The sequence below is a fragment of the Rhipicephalus microplus genome, chromosome 10 (genome assembly GCF_043290135.1).
Source record: "Rhipicephalus microplus isolate Deutch F79 chromosome 10, USDA_Rmic, whole genome shotgun sequence".
NCBI lineage: Eukaryota > Metazoa > Arthropoda > Arachnida > Ixodida > Ixodidae > Rhipicephalus > Rhipicephalus microplus.
In genome coordinates this window covers 12754959-12772941 of record NC_134709.1, presented here as the reverse complement: position 1 = coordinate 12772941, position 17983 = coordinate 12754959, and the positions used below count along the sequence as shown (strand labels likewise).

Genomic DNA, 17983 nt, shown 5'->3' with positions numbered 1-17983 from the left:
TTTTCATTTTCAACTAGTTTATTCACTGACTCACTGTCAGCATAGTGAAAGTGCTGTCATACTAAAGCCATGACCAAGAGAAAGATATTCTCCTGAAGACACTACAGCAACATCAGAGACTTAACAAGAATGAAACTTAGGAGTCAGCTCAGTGCCCTAGATGTGGAAAAAAAAGAAAGCACCAATTTACTGATTAGTGTAGCTCCCCCAAGACTTCTATTTTGGGTGCCCTTGGTGTACAAGAAGAGTGTTTGAATAAATGAAGATGATAAAACCTAAAGCACGAGAAAGCTTTTACTGCCGTAACACAGTGACCAAGCCCAATAGTGCACATCCTTTATGAAATGGAAGCCAGTGACGTAAGTATGGAATTTTAATCTTTGCCCCCTACATCTCAAGAAGCATTCTTCAATTACACCAGCCATAAATGCGTCAGGTGAACAGATATATTTAGAGTTCTGTAACTTTCTATACAAACCATGTCAGAGAACATCAACAAAATGCTCTTCAAAAAGGTTTATTTATGTACACAGTATTAACAGATCACATCTCACAGCCACGTGACTCTACACAACTGTCTATACAGTGCACAATTAAAAGCGGTAATGCACACATTGCTAGAATTGATAAACACCTACTAAGGATCCACCCTTAAATGTTTTGTGCACGTGAACCAAAAGGTACAGTCGTTTTACACGACTTGAACATCTCATATGAGGCACATAAACGGTCATATCAACGTAGTCAACATATTACACAGAGAACAAAATATATAATATAAAACAACAGTTTCAAATGCTTCCTCCAAAATGGGCAAGGTTAGCAAAGGGGGTAAATAAATATGCTATTAACTGTTTTATATAAGCTATGCTAAAAGTGTTAAGTGTAAAAATAAATGCACTAAGGCAACACGCTGCAATCTTCTTTAATGCTAAGTCACAGTCAGAGAACAATAGGCCTCAATCCTTCACGAACACCGGTTTTCACAACGTTCTGGCATGGTGAGCCAAGCTGGCCAGAACTTTACATTGCCCTAATGCAGGAGGCCAAATGCAAGCCAAATGCAAAAGCAAAAATCAAGGGTGTAATATTGAAAATAAAATTTGTTCCCTGACACTCTCAGAACTCATATGTTCTCAAAATAAACTAGTACATCTCGCCCTGGCTCAGCTGAAATGTTACCATTGCGTCGAAGATAACGAATTTCCTTTGCATTTAGTATTCTGATGCTTTTGTTTTTTTTGCACTTGCCTAAATGCGCAACAGCATGCACAAGTTGCAGACGATGCAAGCTAGCAAGTTATCTACACCGTTTCGATGTAAGCACTCGGTGACCTCACATTCTTACTATGTCCACGACGCTTCAGTCATGCTTATGAGCACACTCTCAGAACAATTAGTCTGCATTGTAAATACTGCACTTAATTTCTAACACTGCATACAGACTTTGTGAAACGTTTCAAAGCCACAGCACAAGCACCCCGGGTTCTAGATTGTCCGTCAAGCTACGCTGCCTTTTCACAACGATGATGACACCGCCAGAGTGTGTCAGCAATTGGAACTTTTCTTGCTCAATAGTTTCCAAAATAAACAAAAAAAGGGGTACTGCTCGATCTTCAGAACTTCAGTGTATCATATGTGTTACAGAAATTATACAGCATCAGCAACAGGGCTGTGCAGGAAATGCTTTCATTCATGGAATGGCTTTGAAACATTTCACAACAGCCCACCACAATCAGCCTCAACAACACCAGAGCACATATCTTATCTATAGCTTCAAAACAATGCTACTCAGTATTTCAAAACAGACAGTCACAGCGTGGCAACATTCAACCAGCTTCCATCCCTCTTAGAGAAGCGACACCTTGAAATCTCGGTTGCGTTGCAGTCGTTAGATGACTCACTGATTGACAATGCACCATGCATGTACACAGTCTTCACTCTTGCGTCTAGGAAAAGAAGAAGTTGGGGTGAAGCGAGAGAGGGGATGACGCAAGTATGCATGGCAAAGCGTGCCCTGCCTTTCTCGTTAAAGCAGTTGTACCGGAGTCACTGCGGGGAGCAGAGAGTTGACACAGTTAACCCACAGGTTGGCACAGGGGGAATGGTACTCGCGGCCGCTGTACGACAGTTTGGAAGATGCAATATCAGGATTGTCGACGTGTAGAAGACACACACCACACGACTTGGCCGATTCGTCGTCGCTTGGCAGCCACTTGGAGTTTTCGGCGGGAGGTACCTTCACAGTCTGCATGTAGTACACAACAGTTGAGGTTGTGCAAATTAAAAGTAGGTGCCGTGATTTTTCAAATTCAAGTGAACACAAATCGAAATTGACGTTCATGATGAACTTCACACAACTGATATTAAGGAACACTGATGTCGCTATGCCATACATCTAGCAAAAACGTTCTAACTGAATGGCATTTTCAAAACGTTAGCTTGTGGTCTGAACTTTTGTGCTCTTCAGTTGTCAACCTTGACAACGAACAATCAAACCTTGAACCTGAAGCCTTTCATCCGCCGGCATGTTGTCATAATACCTCAAATACTCGGCTGCTGCAGTTGCTGAATGATCTTAGCTAATAAAACTAAGAAAAATAACAGCCTCTTATTCTTGGTACTGAATCTTTCTTACACATTGCTGTCTGGTAACGTACTATTATTTATAAATGTAGTAAATAACTGGAAGACTGAAGAGTTTTTATACGCAGACTTCACAAACAGGTAAATTACTGTACTTAATAAATTTCAACGTGCCCTCGATCAATTCACCTGACTTGCATGACCTAAAAACAAAAATACAGCTATGGGGTAGTTTAAATGTCTGTATCCGAACTTAACGCGCATGTGATTTTAAGGTCTATCTTTCCCGAAAAAAAGGTGCATGTTGGAATTGGGTAAATACGATAGATCTTTCCCAGCCAGCAGACTGACCAGCACTTCTGAAGAGGCCAGCTCGTCGTTCCTTTGTATCGGTCAGTACTGTATGCAAATGAATCATGGCCAGTGAAGTGGGTGGCACTTACAAAGAGGCAGGAGTTCTCGAGATACGAGGCCAGTCGGTCCCAAGTCTCCCGCACCTCGCAGCAAAGCTTGTCCAGGCTTTCAGACTGCAGGCCCGTCAGGCGTGATGACAGAGAGATGCGCTGACACACCTTGTAGACCTCAGCCAAGTCTGAAAGTTGGCACGAGAAGGCATACAGATCCAGTCAAGGGATGTGCTAGGCCGCATTAGCAATGGCTTCATTGCGTTGCTGTCCCGGTACAGCACCTCATAGCTGCTTTTTCAAGGATGCATACCACTTTCCAGGATGAAATGCAGACCACATTCAGGGCATTGGCACACACTATCACCGTGCCGTTATATTCAAGAAACCACAGCAAGGAAACGCTGTTGCATGATGGACGCTGATGTGGTGAAGGTGACAGGAAAAGCATTTGATAGCCGTGAGAATCATGCCTTAAGCTCCTTATGAAGATTGCTAGCGGAAAGCTTGTTGCTCAGAAAGATACTAGGCTGTTTCAAACGCCCGTACTGTGACGATAACTAATGCATATGTTATCATGCGGCTGGTTTCCATGATAAATTATTACAGCTGTCAATTTTATAGAAATCTTCTTTAGATTAACTTCAAATTCGTTGCATGGTGCTTACTATATCAGCTTGATAATTATGCCTGATTGATTTGCTAGCCTTCTGCAGAATACTGTTACCCTCCAGTAACAAAGATTGTTTACTCAATGTATTGACAAACATAGCCTCAGCACGACCTGTGCATATATATTAATGAACACCGTAAACATGTTCATTTTCATTACAATAAAAGAGTGATTCGAGGGTTGAGACGTTGAGTTAAGAGGTTTGACAGCAGAAGCACTAATCACAATTTGATCAAGCTATCTCAAATCAGTTCTTTGAAAGTACACAAGCCCATGAGAAAGTCACAATTCGAATGTCCCTCGAATCTCCTATAATGAATTATTGGTTGTAAAGAAAATTTGGATATAGTTACGTTATTTTTTGTTATCATGAGTTTTGAGGATACTTCCACTAAAGGTCGAAGTGGTATCCAGTCACTGCTGCACAAAGAGTGATGGCCAGATAAAACCTGCGGCCAGACTACAAATCGTACTACTGTACCAAACCATCAACAATGACCGCAATTAGCAGTGAAGAAGATTATAGAACACTTTCTGCTCCAAAACGCAACTTTAGTCTGTGAAAGCGCATTCCAGACAAGAAACAACAAAACCACTTTTCCCAAACAGAGCACCAAGCAGCCATTATGGGGCTTGATAATGCGACTCCGTGTGTCACTGATTGTGCCATTGTACCAGCTAGTTCTCATTAACATAACATTGTGCCCATGCCAGACGGACTGCCACGTGGAGAAACGCAACGTAGCAGCAGCTCACTGTGTATGTAGCTGGCGCCTTCTGCAGTGTCCAGTGCCTCCCTGCACACCTGGCTGCTGGCCTCCCGGTTGAAGACAGACTCTGCTTCCGTTATGAGCTCGCACACACTCTCCACGCAGCGTGTCCAACTGTCGATGCAGGCTGCCTCTCCAACTGGAATATCCTGCGACCAGCGAAACAAACAGGCATTTCCAGCAATCTTCAAGGCTATTCCAAGGGCGGGGTTCTCCCCATGGCAGGTTGCTGTGGAACTGCTCCGCTTTACTACTCGCCACTCTGGTTCACTGCCTACCACTTTTGACACGGCAGCACACCGCTCCGATGGTCCTTTGAAATGTGCACCAGAGGAATCGATAAATAGCAACTGTGCACATGCTACGCTAGCAAGACATGCCGTCCACCACCTGGTTATGTGAAAAGGAGTCTGAGCAGATGTTGTTCTTTGTGGCATGCCAATCACAACAGATGCGAATAAATTTTTGTAGTTTAGGTAATCAAAATGTATACGTTCAATGTTACGGCTGCTTTGGAGATTCACCAGCGCTACTTGGAGATGACACTCAAATTTGGTTACTCTTTCAGCAAACAAAGCTGTTCAGCCCCTTTCTGCACTTATTTAGGGTACACACATCTTTAGAACCCAACTTGGTTCATGCATAACTCATAATGATAAGTTTAACCAAAATCTATTCTAATCTTTAGGCAACTACTGAAAATTCTGATGAAAAAAGTAAACAAAAATACATGCCCCCTAAATGTTTAAGATAATGAGTCAAATGTGAATTCTTCAGGGCTCTTCCTAGTGCTTCAGCTAATACCCCAGATTTCACTACAATAGGTAACCTCGGTGACACAAAGTATACTCAAATGTCATAATAACAAAGTTGATCGTTACAAATAGGTTCATTTTATCCCAAAACTTATTATAAGGGTATATTTCTAACACTATATATATATATAAAGTCTGACTATTTTTTGTTTTACTTCGTTATAACCGGTATTTCTTTATGTCTGAGTTTGTTATATCGAGGTTTGAGTGTACAGTACTCTCCTAATAAATAGAAATCTTCTAAATGAAACTGCTGCTCAACTGGAACAGATGTATCTAATATGTTTAGGTTCACCATTGACTTCTGCGCTCATGTTCATCTCTCAGTAAACAGAACACCCATGTTCATTTCTCAGTAAACAGGACTCCTGTTAAAAGGAACATCTCTTCCTGTTCTGTTTAAGCAGATGTGCGAGACGAAAAATGCAAGTTTTTCCTTTAACAAGAGTCTGCACTACTTCTACAGCTGCCTTACCTGATTCATGCCCCGAATCACACTATACTTGTCCAAAAGTAGCGCCGGTTGCTCCGTGACAGAAACTGCACCTTCAGGTTGTGTGTCTGATGTGGTGTCTGCAGAAGGAGGAGAAAAACACACGTTCACTATTGCAATGTCTCAACAAAATCTGCTAGCACCCACTAGTTCTGAAAGCAGGTACATCCAGCCTCGAAAAGTTAACAAGATGCAAGATTTGTGAAAGGCTTTATTTTTGCCTAACCTAGGGAACATTGGCTCCAAATATTAAAAGTTCCAATATGTAGTAATTTCTGTAATGTAGGCAACAATCTACTTAATTAGAAAAGTGACGTGTTCACAGAGCATAAATTCACAATCGCCGTGTAGCCCATGTCCTGGAGACTTCTGCTGCCGGGTGTACTTTCTCCTTCGGCACTATGTAGTTGCAAGTTTATGGTTTGTCGATTGAGCCTAAACAAACTGCAATATTAACAGCTTTCTAAACAGTTCAAGTTATTCGCCAAAGCACAAATTCAGTTCGTATTTTAAGTGAGAATTCCAAATTTAAGTACTTTAGATCATTAACAGAGTAATTTAGACGCTCCTGGTAAAGTGTTCGATTAGAAGGGTTAAGCAATGGGCATGCTACAGATAGGAGATGGTGCCACCACACGGAGTTTTCAGCTACCTCCGTTCTTCGGACACAGAGCATGGCCTGTGTTTATGCAGTTGGTGGTCGCTTATGTGATCCCCCTTCTAGCTGATGCGACCCATCTGGTGTTTTGTTTGTCGTGCATCGCTTGATTGATTGATATGTGGGGTTTAACGTCCCAAAACCACTGTACGATTATGAGAGATGCTGTAGTGGAGGGCTCCGGGAATTTAGACCACTTGGGGTTCTTTAGCGTGCACCCAAATCTGAGCGTTTTCGCCTCCATCGAAAATGCAGTCGCCCCAGTCCATTACGCATCGCTTGAATGACGACTTATCTGGCAATATTTAATCTTCTGATGGACTACTGTAAAAGGTATAGATAAGCTCCGACTGCTCAGCAATGAAACTGAGAAAAAAAAGCACGACTTAGGAGGAGAACTACTACAAAATCACGAATTAGGAGAATAACTAGCGATTTCCCCCATTTTCCTTGAAACAAGAAGCTTACTTTAAATGCTCTGAATTACTTACTCCAGCTTCTGCCTAATTCCCATGCACAATCGATTAAGAAACTTCCACCACATGCATCGTCAATTACCTTGCCACGGTGGTCTAGTGGCTAAGGTACTCGGCTGCTGACCCGCAGGTCGCGGGATCGAATCCCGGCTGCGGCGGCTGCATTTTCGATGGAGGCGAAAATGATGTAGACCTGTGTGCTCAGATTCGGGTACCCTTTTAAGAACCCCAGGTGGTCGAAATTCCCGGATCCCTCCATTACAGCGTCTATCATAATAATATAGTGGTTTTGGGATGTGATATCAATCAATGTATGAGGTCAGTTCCCCCCCCCCCCCTCAGTCCTAAACGAACAAAACAACAGACTATATCCTCTTCAGCAGCCATGTGTACAACCGTACTACACATAAACTTTGGAGGTGCATCACTTAGTGCATGTTTTTTCACATGGCTCGAAATGCAGTGTGCACATTACTGCGTGCTTTCTGAGTGGACAACTAGCAGTCGTAGAACTTCATTTTGCTGCACACTGCTGCAGAGAAATCACTTTGCTGGAGACACTAACATGTTTGACATTTGCCGCGTTCTAAGAACCAAAATCAACAACCCCAACGCTCAAAATGAATACAACCAAAAAACAAACTGTGCATTTTGGGCCTAATATTTGATTATTTTTTAGCAAGAATTCGAGTCGACTGATTGCAGAATAATTAGATAGTTAATTATGTGCTAATAAACATTTACTACTGAAACTCACACAAAACAACACATTCCTCCATTTTCTTTCTCGGAATGTAACACTGAGTGCCTTAAGATCATGTCGCGTCAATTTGACATTTTTGTCGACAGTGCATCGTAATTCGAGCCTGAAGGGGATATGATGGAAGTACATGATCATATGACAATGACTTTAGAGGTCTCACCAGAGGAAGTAGCAGAGGGGGATGCCTCTCCCTGGCTGTCAGCCGTGGTGGCCGCACGGGCTTCATCCGAGCACCCTGTCCTAGCCGAAGCAGATTCATCGTCATCACTGTTCCCTAGCCGGAAGTCCAGGCTGAGCACTGATCCATGCCGGCTGGACAATGAACTATCACGAGCACCGAATTCAAGGCTGTTTACAGAAAGGCCGTCACCTGCAGATGAACATGATGTGCCTCTTAAGACATCACCAGAATAAACAACAAAACGAGGCAAGTTCCAGAGAAAACACAGCACAGGATAAAAGCCCAATTAGTGGAGGTACTTATTGAGTGAAAAAAAGAACATGAACTTATCTATTGACAGCTAAATGAAATAGCCTATTCAAAAATAAAAGCAGTGCTTTTTCTTTAGCCCCTTTAGTGTGAAACGTGAAATACCCCCCAAAAAAAACAGGTTTTTGTCAAAATATAAAGATACGTAGTGATATAGACAACATTTTGCAGAAATTTTTTCAGCTGCACAAAGGCACAGCAACAAGCTGAACCCTGTGAACAGGTTTTATCGCAAGTCCTCTACAGCTTCTTACAGTAATTTTCCAAAGAGTTCTGTTAAAGAGCCAGTCAACAGGCTCAACCTTTTTTTTAAACCCCCCAAACAAGCTCGGAGATTCGTAGAGTAGACCACAGCGGTCACGTTTTCTGAACATTACAGCGCTGTGCGCCGCGTAGAGCCTCTATTTTGAAAAAAAAATTCCCGCGCTCTTATCCTACGCCTGGCCAATCCTCCTTCCATGCCCAGTGATGCAAAATCGACTTGACGCAGCTTGCAGCTTGTTGATTGGTCTAAACCATGTCTCAACAAACACTAGTGAAGTCAATGTCAGTTCCTGTTCCCACCCACAGCTAAGAAACTGCCCCTCGTTTCTTGGCATTGCAGTGATACAGTTTTGGCTTCGCAGTTGCCACGTGTACATTCCTCGCTCAACTACAGCAGCATAGCACCTGCACGAACGTGCTTTGCCCTCGGCATGAGCAAGACGAGGAAAAAGCGTTGCTTAGTTGTCGACTGCAAATAGAACAAGTGGGCAGCGAAGAAGCATCGGAACTGGATAAACAGTAAACAACGAGGCATTGTAGCAAGGCGAAGTGCATGGCGACTGACCGAGTTCGCCGATGACGTCAATTGCTGACGTCGTGTCACATTGCCGAAGTGGGCAGAGCGACGACGGCTACGCCTCACCCTCAAAGTGAGCAAGAAGGGTGGCGAGGCTGCGCGAAAATTTTAAACCAGCTGAAACCGATGTTCTAACCCATGTAACTTCGTTGATACAGCACGCATCCGCGAAATTCTTGTGGCAGCAAGTTCATGAAGTAGAACTGCACCATATTTCTTTTTATAATAATTTCTGCACCTTGACATTGTTTGCTGGTCTTTTGAAGAAATCACTGCGTGTGCAATGTACACCTGTGTGAAACACACGCGTACACTGCATTATCTCTAAATCACCTGCATGATAACACTGTCCCTTGAATTCTGGCATCTTTCTCTTCGCTACGGCACACTTTGAAAAGAAAGTTTGCCAAATACAAGGACTCCTCTTCCTCGCCCTATATTTCTGATCTAATCTAACGTGCCATGCTTGTTTTGCATGTTGTTCAGTGCTGGCAAAAGTCATTTACTGAAAACACCATATTCAAGACTGACACAGAGCTAAGAGTAACATACTTTTTGAGGGTTGCTGCCTGTAGGCAACAATAGAGAGTGAAAGTGACAAGCTGACTCACTATTAACAGAGAAGCAATGTATATATATATATATATATATATATATATATATATATATATATATATATATATATATATATATATATATATATAATTACACATTTTAGTAGAACATTTTTTTAATACTAGCAGGCATGTCAATGTGTTTAATGACAAGCGTCACACACACTGGAAATATGCTGGGTCTGTGCCATCATTTTAGCCCATTGGGGTGCATTTGTGATTTCAGGGATCATTATTTAATCGCTTTCATAGCAGACTGCGTGGCACACCTGTGACGGGCATTTTATTCTTTTGTATTCTTAGCCTTCTTGACTATCATTTACCTGTTCCTAGCCAAAGCTCTACACTAGCCAGATATATAGTTTTTGCCCGCCTTTACAGTAAGGCTAGACCATCTCACACTGCCCTCTGTATTGTGCCTCCAAACTCCACTGCCAAATACACCTTTTTATGCAAACTCAAACTGCGCTTAGGACAAGACACTGGCATAGAAGCAGACATTTACTCTAGTGTCTCGTCCCAAGCAAAGTTTATATTTGCATAATATGTCCTGACTAACCCCCCCCCCCCCCCCCCCACTTCTCAAATAAAGTGATACCTTAAAGGAAGTTTCACGCAAGCACGAGTCCAATTTAGGGCAAACGAAAAAAAGAAAGCTAGAACAGCATTGACAGCAACAGAAAAGCACACACAACTAAAGAAATAAGACAACAGCACTGACTCTCAACTGAAGTTTATTCACAGAGGCAAGTTGATAATTGAATCAGCACAAACAATTAATATAACTAAACAACCTAATTATATAATTAACACAATTGATTTTTCCCATTTCCATATTTTGCATGTCTTTCTGATGGCCTTTAGACCTGCAGTGGCATTGATTTGTGCCCTTCAATAAGGTTGCGAAAAGATGTGTGGAAATTTCTTCTACATTGACTTATTCATGTAGTTATTTTATTTTTTCGACGGAGGGGGTGTAACGTAACATGTAGCTTTTGCCACTTGAGACCTCACATGTAGTGGTTAAATTTGTGCTACCTAAAATTGTAAAATCTTAAGTGTGCTCAATTAAGCTTTTTTTTCACATTTATTCCAACAAACATGCTCTCAATGATCAGCTTTTAACACATTCTAGCTTTACTTCATCTTATTTAACTACAATATAAATATTGCTGGGCTCTCTTGCAAAATGAGGTTATGAAGTTTTCATTGTGAAAACAAATATGAAAAAAAAAATGATTTTCTGGTTCCTACCAGCCCAGATGCTGAAAACTTCAAGACAGTAGAACTCGATACAATTCGGTAACCGAGTCAAACATACCTCTTTCTATCAGTTAAAACTCGCTTCTTTCACTAATGTTCAAGTCACTAAAAGTAATGAACAAATTATTTCAATACACAGTTTCTCCTTTCTAGTCTCCACACATACCGAAATCAAAAAACGCAGACAATAGGCTTTGCACACGTCATTCGTACTGTCCCTGATGTCTTTTGTGTGCTAACCGGCAAGAAATAAAATACCGGCAATTCTGAATTGCCATTCTTTTAGGATCTACCTTATCTCAGTTTGTATTTTTCACTCTTTGCATCACCGTTTCATACAGGGGCAAAAAAAAAATATCTGTTCTAGACATTTCAATACTTTAACTGCCTGCTACTATTGGATTCTCTATATAACCTATTAAGAGGCAACATAATCCTACTTAGCAATGCATTTTCCCGAGTGCATCTTAGTATATTTGTACTAGTCTTTTCTTTTTAATCCACAAGCAAGAACCAGTTGGAATACTTTGCTGACCAATGTTGCAGATTGCCTTAATGTATGCTTTCATGCATTCTTCCAAACATTAGATATTTATCCCATGCCTATGCATGACTTTTTTTTTCTGTGTTTGTATGACCCATTGAGCAGAGGGCATTCTACAGTTGGCACAAGAGATCTTTTCGTTCTTGTTCTGTACATTTCGTTCTTGTTCGGTGCATTATTTCTGTTTTAAGTACAAATGCTGCTTTGCTTGTTGATTTCATTTGTGTACTTAACCTCCTTCTGCCTAAGAGCCAAGTTAACAACAGCAGTTTTAAAGGAAAACAAATACGTATAGTTGAATTGAGTTGGTAGCTTTGTCGAAAAGCCTTTAAGGGACAATGGATAAGTAAACAAATAAACAAACAAATGAGTCAGCACATTTATCATCCATTTTTATGTGCGTCTGTCCCTTCGCGCTGTTCGGCCACCAATCAATGCAGGCAACACTAACCTAGAGAGTTGGTGTCATGAGATTGTGACGAAAAAAGTCCGGTATTGTACAGGAGATCACCGAACATGTTTGCGCGCTTTTCGGGAGTGGGTGGTGCCGGTGGGGGGACCACTTGGACATGGCAGAAGTCTCCAAAGTCTTCTTCATCTGCCCTATCGCCATCGTCTGGCAGCGGGTTGTGCCACGTCTCGGTTGTGTGAAAACCTGAAAAGAGGCATTTTTCAGATCTTCAGACAAACGTACTATTCAGATGCTCCAGTCTGTTCGGTGCAGAAAAAGTAGGGCTTCAAAGGCACACAGTTGTACAATTAGTAAACTTTCAAACTAAATTGAATCGAAATGTGAATGAAACACCTTTTTTTTTATAGCAATATAACGATATTCTTGTAATATAGTTTGACCGTTCTGCAACATGTCATTCGAAGCATTAATAAGTTTCAACTAACAAAAGAATATCAAATTGACCCACATTGGTATAAACGGCACAAATGGTTTAACTATTTTCTAATGTGAACACTTCTGCATCCTCTAACAAAGTCATAGCCAGTGAAAGAAAAAAATTCATTCCCCCTCCCATACTAATAAATTTTGCTTGTGTATATATACACGCACATATACAAACAGACAAGTACAGTCGCGCCAAATGAGAGTTGCAACGTGTTGCCTGTAGTCAAAGTGGCGCCAACACTGCCCGACTGTGCTGTCATAAAAAACTATCGTGATGCTAATACCGTTTCAATTCCTGGTAATTATTAAACCAATACATTTTTAAGTGTCACTACATAGACTTTGGGCCCCTTCAACCAAGGCTACCATATTGCAAATTATATTAAGCATGACTATACATACCTAAAGGTTCCCCCTACCTCCTGCTCCCCGAAAAAATTTTTGGTTATGGCTGTGTCCCTTAATGTACTGTTCGAGTACAAAGTCGGAATATAAAATTTCCTTCTAGAAAATGGCAGCGCTTTCATTTCACTGTAGACTACCCACAAGGAAGTTTTCCCGGTCACCACACATTGATTTTCGCATGCTGCAATGCAGCTCAACCACAGCCTAATGAGCCTAATATCTACTCTGTATCATCATGCTGACGTCACATTCTCTTTGTACTTTGCAATTTTTATCAACTCTGAAATATCCCATAAAGACCTTAGATTCCATGTCATAAGTCATGATTAAGAATCCACGTTTGGCATTATTTGCAGCACTGAATTTGTTTCCAACATGATGGTGTGCACTGGCCTGTGACTTTGTATGAGTGGTTGTGAATTCCACCTTTTATACGAAAGGTTAGTGAACATTGGTAATTTTCTATGATGAGACTGCATATGTTTCATTCTCTTTTCTCAATCCTTTCCACACGCCAAAATAACGTACAGCACCAGTTATTAGTTTCAAACATCAGCAACAAGGGCTACATGTGCACAAACCATTTGCCAGCCTTGTTCATTTTTTCTACAGTCTATTTACTTAGTTTTCCCAGCACAAGGCAACGCGTAAAATAAATGCTAAGGGATGTTCTTGGTTCTTCCGTACTACCTCTGTTGGACACCTCATAAAAACAGATTGTACTAGGTAACCTCTGATGATGATTGTACTTTGTTTGACATTGTTTCCTTCATTGTCATTTCACTTGTTTTGCATAAAGGCTGTGGGTGTCACTTTTCTCAGCAATACAGAGAAAAGTGACCCTTGCAGGCATATTACTTTCACAGTTGGTAGATTCATTTCCTTATTAGGCCAATCCCCCCCCTCCCAATCACGGCGAAAATGGGCTATAGGCGGCAGCACTGGTGATTGATGTGTGAGGTTTAACGTCCCAAAGCCACCGTATGTTTATGAGAGACGCCGCAGTGAAAGGCTCTGGAAAATTCGACCACCTGGGGCTTTTTAACGTGCACCCAAATCTGAGCACACAGGTCTACAACATTTTTGCCTTCATCGAAAATGCAGCTGCCGCAGCCGGGGTTCGATCCCACGACCTGCTGGTCAGTAGCCTTAGCTACTAGACCACCACGGTGGGGCAGTGGGGCGGCGGTGGCCGCACTGTTGTCCCGTTAGTGTGAACAGGTGGTCGGCAGTGTGCATGCAAATTTATGTAGTGGAACTTGGCTGAAGACAGTTCGAGTTAACTATTGACAATCAAAGCCTGTTGACTGCAGTCTAGTGGTCAGTGTATGACCTCCACAGCCACGTATATGCACAAAGCCAGGCTAACATTCCTATAATGTGTGAAAGCATCACAATCTGCCTGTCAATGGGCCTGGGCCAGTGGCCTTCGGTTACAGTGCATTTTGAATGGTGCTCGATGTTTTTCCTGGCTTTATTTTCAAGTGTTGAGCTTGTGCTCTGCATATACAACAATATACATAGTGTTGTGCTAATGATACAATCATGTGTTTACTTTGTGATCTAGCAGCTACAAAAGAAAGGAAGTTTGTATTTGTGCATAATTAGATAAAGAACATTGTGCACTCTGCTTTTATGTTTGCATGGATATGTGTGCGCTATAAAAACATATTTTTTAGATCTTTATTAGCACTGAACAACTTTTGTATATGCTTGTTCATGCTTTTTGGTATCACAGGGTTTTTAATATCATCAAAACTTTACGAGATGGTGTCCATAAATCTATCAGCCGGGGGGGGGGGGGGGGCAAGGGGGGCTGAGCTCTCCACTTTTGACAGTGGTCACTGTCGGATGCACACTGGGGAAACAACAACTAAGCATAATTTTCCTTCAGCACAGTAATCACTCAATTATATTGTTACGAGAAAAAGAAAATTTATGAGGCAAAGGTACAATGTAGTGATAATTTTCCAACATTTCAGCAGTGACGATTTTCTTTGAAGGCTTGTTGCGATGCTTTCTGCCGTGTTTAGTAGCACTGCAGAGCAGGTTAGCACTGAACAGGGGCCCTATATATTACATCACTTGTTCATGTTTTTATTCTGCTGCGACAGGCCAATGCAGTTATAGATGGGAACAAACAAACTTTTATGGACCGGTCAAAGCATTTGCTGCTTCAGGAAATTCATTTTCTTTCACCAAAAAGGATTGCCATCACCACTGCTCTGTCGAAGCTGCTGTGAGCACATGACTACGACTAACCTTTCTAAATATTTTAGTTTTGCCGTACCGGAAGCGCCAAGAAAGGTTTCCGCTTCAATCTCCGATAAATCTGATCAACCTTGCTTATGGCAACAGTGATAGATGCAGCTTGCAAAGCGGCGACGAATAAAGCAGTGGACTCGAGTTCAACGGGAAGCTAAAATAAGTAGACAGAAATGCTCAAAATACCTTTGGTTGCTATATGTATATATATACCGGCTGACGAGTGCCGTAAGTTAGCCCCCCCCCCACTCGGGAAAGAGTTGGTACACCACTGATGGTGTCATTAAAATTCTTCATTCACACCTCGCGATTTCGTTTAGAATGACTGTTAATGCAGTATGTGGTGTGCTTGAATGACGAAATAGCACCCGTATTGAAATGCTTTCAGAATATGGATAGTACAGTGATTATGCCTAGCACCATACCATGCACTAACTCAGAGTGCACTCGTGTCTCGGAAGGCAAAATGCTTGCGTATACCGAGTAGGCATGTGTACAAGCATTTGACACTGTGCTAACACAGCAGAAAAGGCTGCCTTCTGAGGACTTGCGGGAAATATGCAGAAATGCGATTAGGTTGCGACTAGTGTATGCCGCTAGGAGCAATCAACACGGCAATAAATCTGCTCGCCACTAGGTGCCAACTCTGTTCAATCTTGCAGCCAACAATCAGGCCAAAATTTCAACCAGAGTATTAGGAATGAAATAATACTGAACGAATATGAACGATCAATTCTTTGAGAATCAAAGATGTACGTGTATGTCATCCGCTCACAACCACAAGACAGTCCAAGACGTACATGTTTTATAAGAGGGAAAAACAGTGCCAAGCTCACACAGGACACAAAATGAAGAAGGCACAGCAACAGCGCTGACATACAGCATGAACCAATTTGCCCAAGCCTCAACCATAGTTAACGTACATGTCATTGCTTGTACGTTTGGAACACGCGCCTTTGATCATTTCTCTTGCTTGGCATGGGCTACCACACTACACGAATAAGTAGAATTTTTTTCTTGTGCCAATGTCTCGATGTTCTTTACTGTGTTCTTTTTTTAATTCTTTATTACAGCAGTGCCCCAGCTAGCTTTGTAGCCAGTTCCCACTTGATGCACCCACAAAACTGATAGCTTAACCGGTTTAGTATCTTTCAAAAGGTGACCAATTCGTTACTCTCTCGTTTATTGCTCCCGGTACACAATTACACGAGTTTTCGTGCCCGCACTGACTGACACAAATGAAGGCCGCTGTAGTTGTGTTTTTCATATTTGGGACATGAAAAAAATAAAAAACCTTTCCCAACTCGTCGGCAATAAGATGAGTCATTATAATAAGTTTGAGACTTGTTTTTGCTTTCCAGACATGCTCAGAACTACGCAGTTTCTTTCAGTGCACTCACCCGTGCAGTTCGCTTGCTTTGTGAAAGTGTACGCCAGTTACCCTGCTGCAAGTGAGTATAGTGGCAATTCCATTGAACCGTCACACGACTACCGAATCAAACTCTGACTCAGTAAATGCCAACTCTTCGTACTATGAGCTCATTATTATGTAAAGGGGTAGTTACAAAAAAAATTTTGCCCCCCCCCCCTTTTTTTTGGAACATAATGCATGACACGAATTATGCCAACATGTACGCACACTTATTTTGTTGGTGTCCTATCCATGCATTGTGTTCTAAGCTAGCCCGAACGAAAGCGTTACTGCATTATTTTGCTGAAATGTGTTGCTAAGGGCCTGATAGTCATAACACAGCACATTATCTGCTACAGCGCATAACAGATAACTATCTACATGCTCCTCATTACTGACTAGCCTAAATTTCAGTTCAAGAGAGCTTAAAAAACGACAGGACATTGGGTGCAGCTATCACCACCTAGTGTGTGCAATGCTCGACCACATTAGCATAAAGAACTGTCACACACTTGCACACAGTCCCCATTAACAAGCCCTTTCAAACAAGAAACAGAACAGCAGTGTTGCCAAATGAAACTTTCAACGTGTGAGCGACAGCCACATAATCGCGAGCAGCCATCAAGTCTGTGGGAGGAACATCATAACTTGTTGTAGTGACTGCAACATGTTGAGTAAGCAGCATTTCAAAAGCATGCGCGGAAAGATCATGCTGACTGGATGAACTACATAAACATTTGTTTCAATGCATAATTTTTTTAATGACTGTATAGGTTATTTTTTGATTTAAAAATTTATCTTGCAGTTACTCACTAATAAACCGTGTGTACACATCACAAATGCTTTTTTGTTTCTTTATGATCCCTGAAAAAAAATTTGACAATTTTGTTCATGAATGAATTCATCTGAAGAATTTAAGCAATAAAAATACACTGTGGATACACATTTCACACAAGAAAAAGTCTACCCTCCGAGAACTAAGGTATACTAGGTATGGTATATAGTCGACAGCATGTGAACAATGTAGGTAGACAGACTAACGTTCAAGTGCGTTCTTCTTGCCCTGAAGCCTAAGCCTATCTTAAGGTAAATAGATGGTGCACGCAGTCATGCAACTCCAGGGCCATTTTGAAAACATAAATTACAGCTTCAAGCGTAAAAAATAAACAGTTTCCTACTACCCACAGGAAATGTTCACGCCGATCAAAGTAAAATAACAGCAGCCTTATTTACCCAGTCACAAGTTAGTAGTGCAAGTAAGACAGCTTCTATTATGCTTTTATAAAATATATTGGGTAAAGTCTATGGCAAAGTTAGCATTGGCAATGTCGCTTGTATTTATGGCTATCATCCTTTAAATCAGTCTTTGGGAAAATTCTGTGCGAATACATGGACATGAAGAGCGCCCATTTTGTGATTTGAAGCTACTAAGCTTTGTGCGAGTGAATGATCTTTTCTGTCCCTGTCTAGCCACACCACCCTATCTTAGTTTGATTCCTTTAGAATGCTACTGTAATTAATTTTGCCATCATAGGATAATTATTAAAATAGGCAACAAGCCTCAAAGGTTCCTAGTTGAACTTCCTGCCAAATTCAGTGCGTGAACGTCAGCGT

The 17983-nt window shown here is 41.5% G+C and overlaps 1 protein-coding gene across 3 annotated transcripts in view; it reads right to left on the bottom strand.

Annotated features, from left to right (window-relative positions):
• Positions 1 to 1515: 1515 nt before the first annotated feature.
• LOC119181185 (uncharacterized) overlaps positions 1516 to 17983 on the bottom strand; it is a 30238-nt gene continuing 13770 nt past the window's right edge. For all 3 annotated transcript variants that reach the window (XM_075875064.1, XM_037432365.2, XM_075875063.1), the window contains exons 7-12: positions 11842 to 12045; positions 7799 to 8008; positions 5724 to 5821; positions 4420 to 4582; positions 3030 to 3178; positions 1516 to 2248 (exon numbers count right to left, since the gene is read on the bottom strand). In XM_075875064.1, coding sequence (XP_075731179.1) covers positions 2030 to 2248; positions 3030 to 3178; positions 4420 to 4582; positions 5724 to 5821; positions 7799 to 8008; positions 11842 to 12045 — 1043 coding nt within the window. In that variant the 3' untranslated portion in view covers positions 1516 to 2029. The remainder of the gene's footprint in view (positions 2249 to 3029; positions 3179 to 4419; positions 4583 to 5723; positions 5822 to 7798; positions 8009 to 11841; positions 12046 to 17983) is intronic.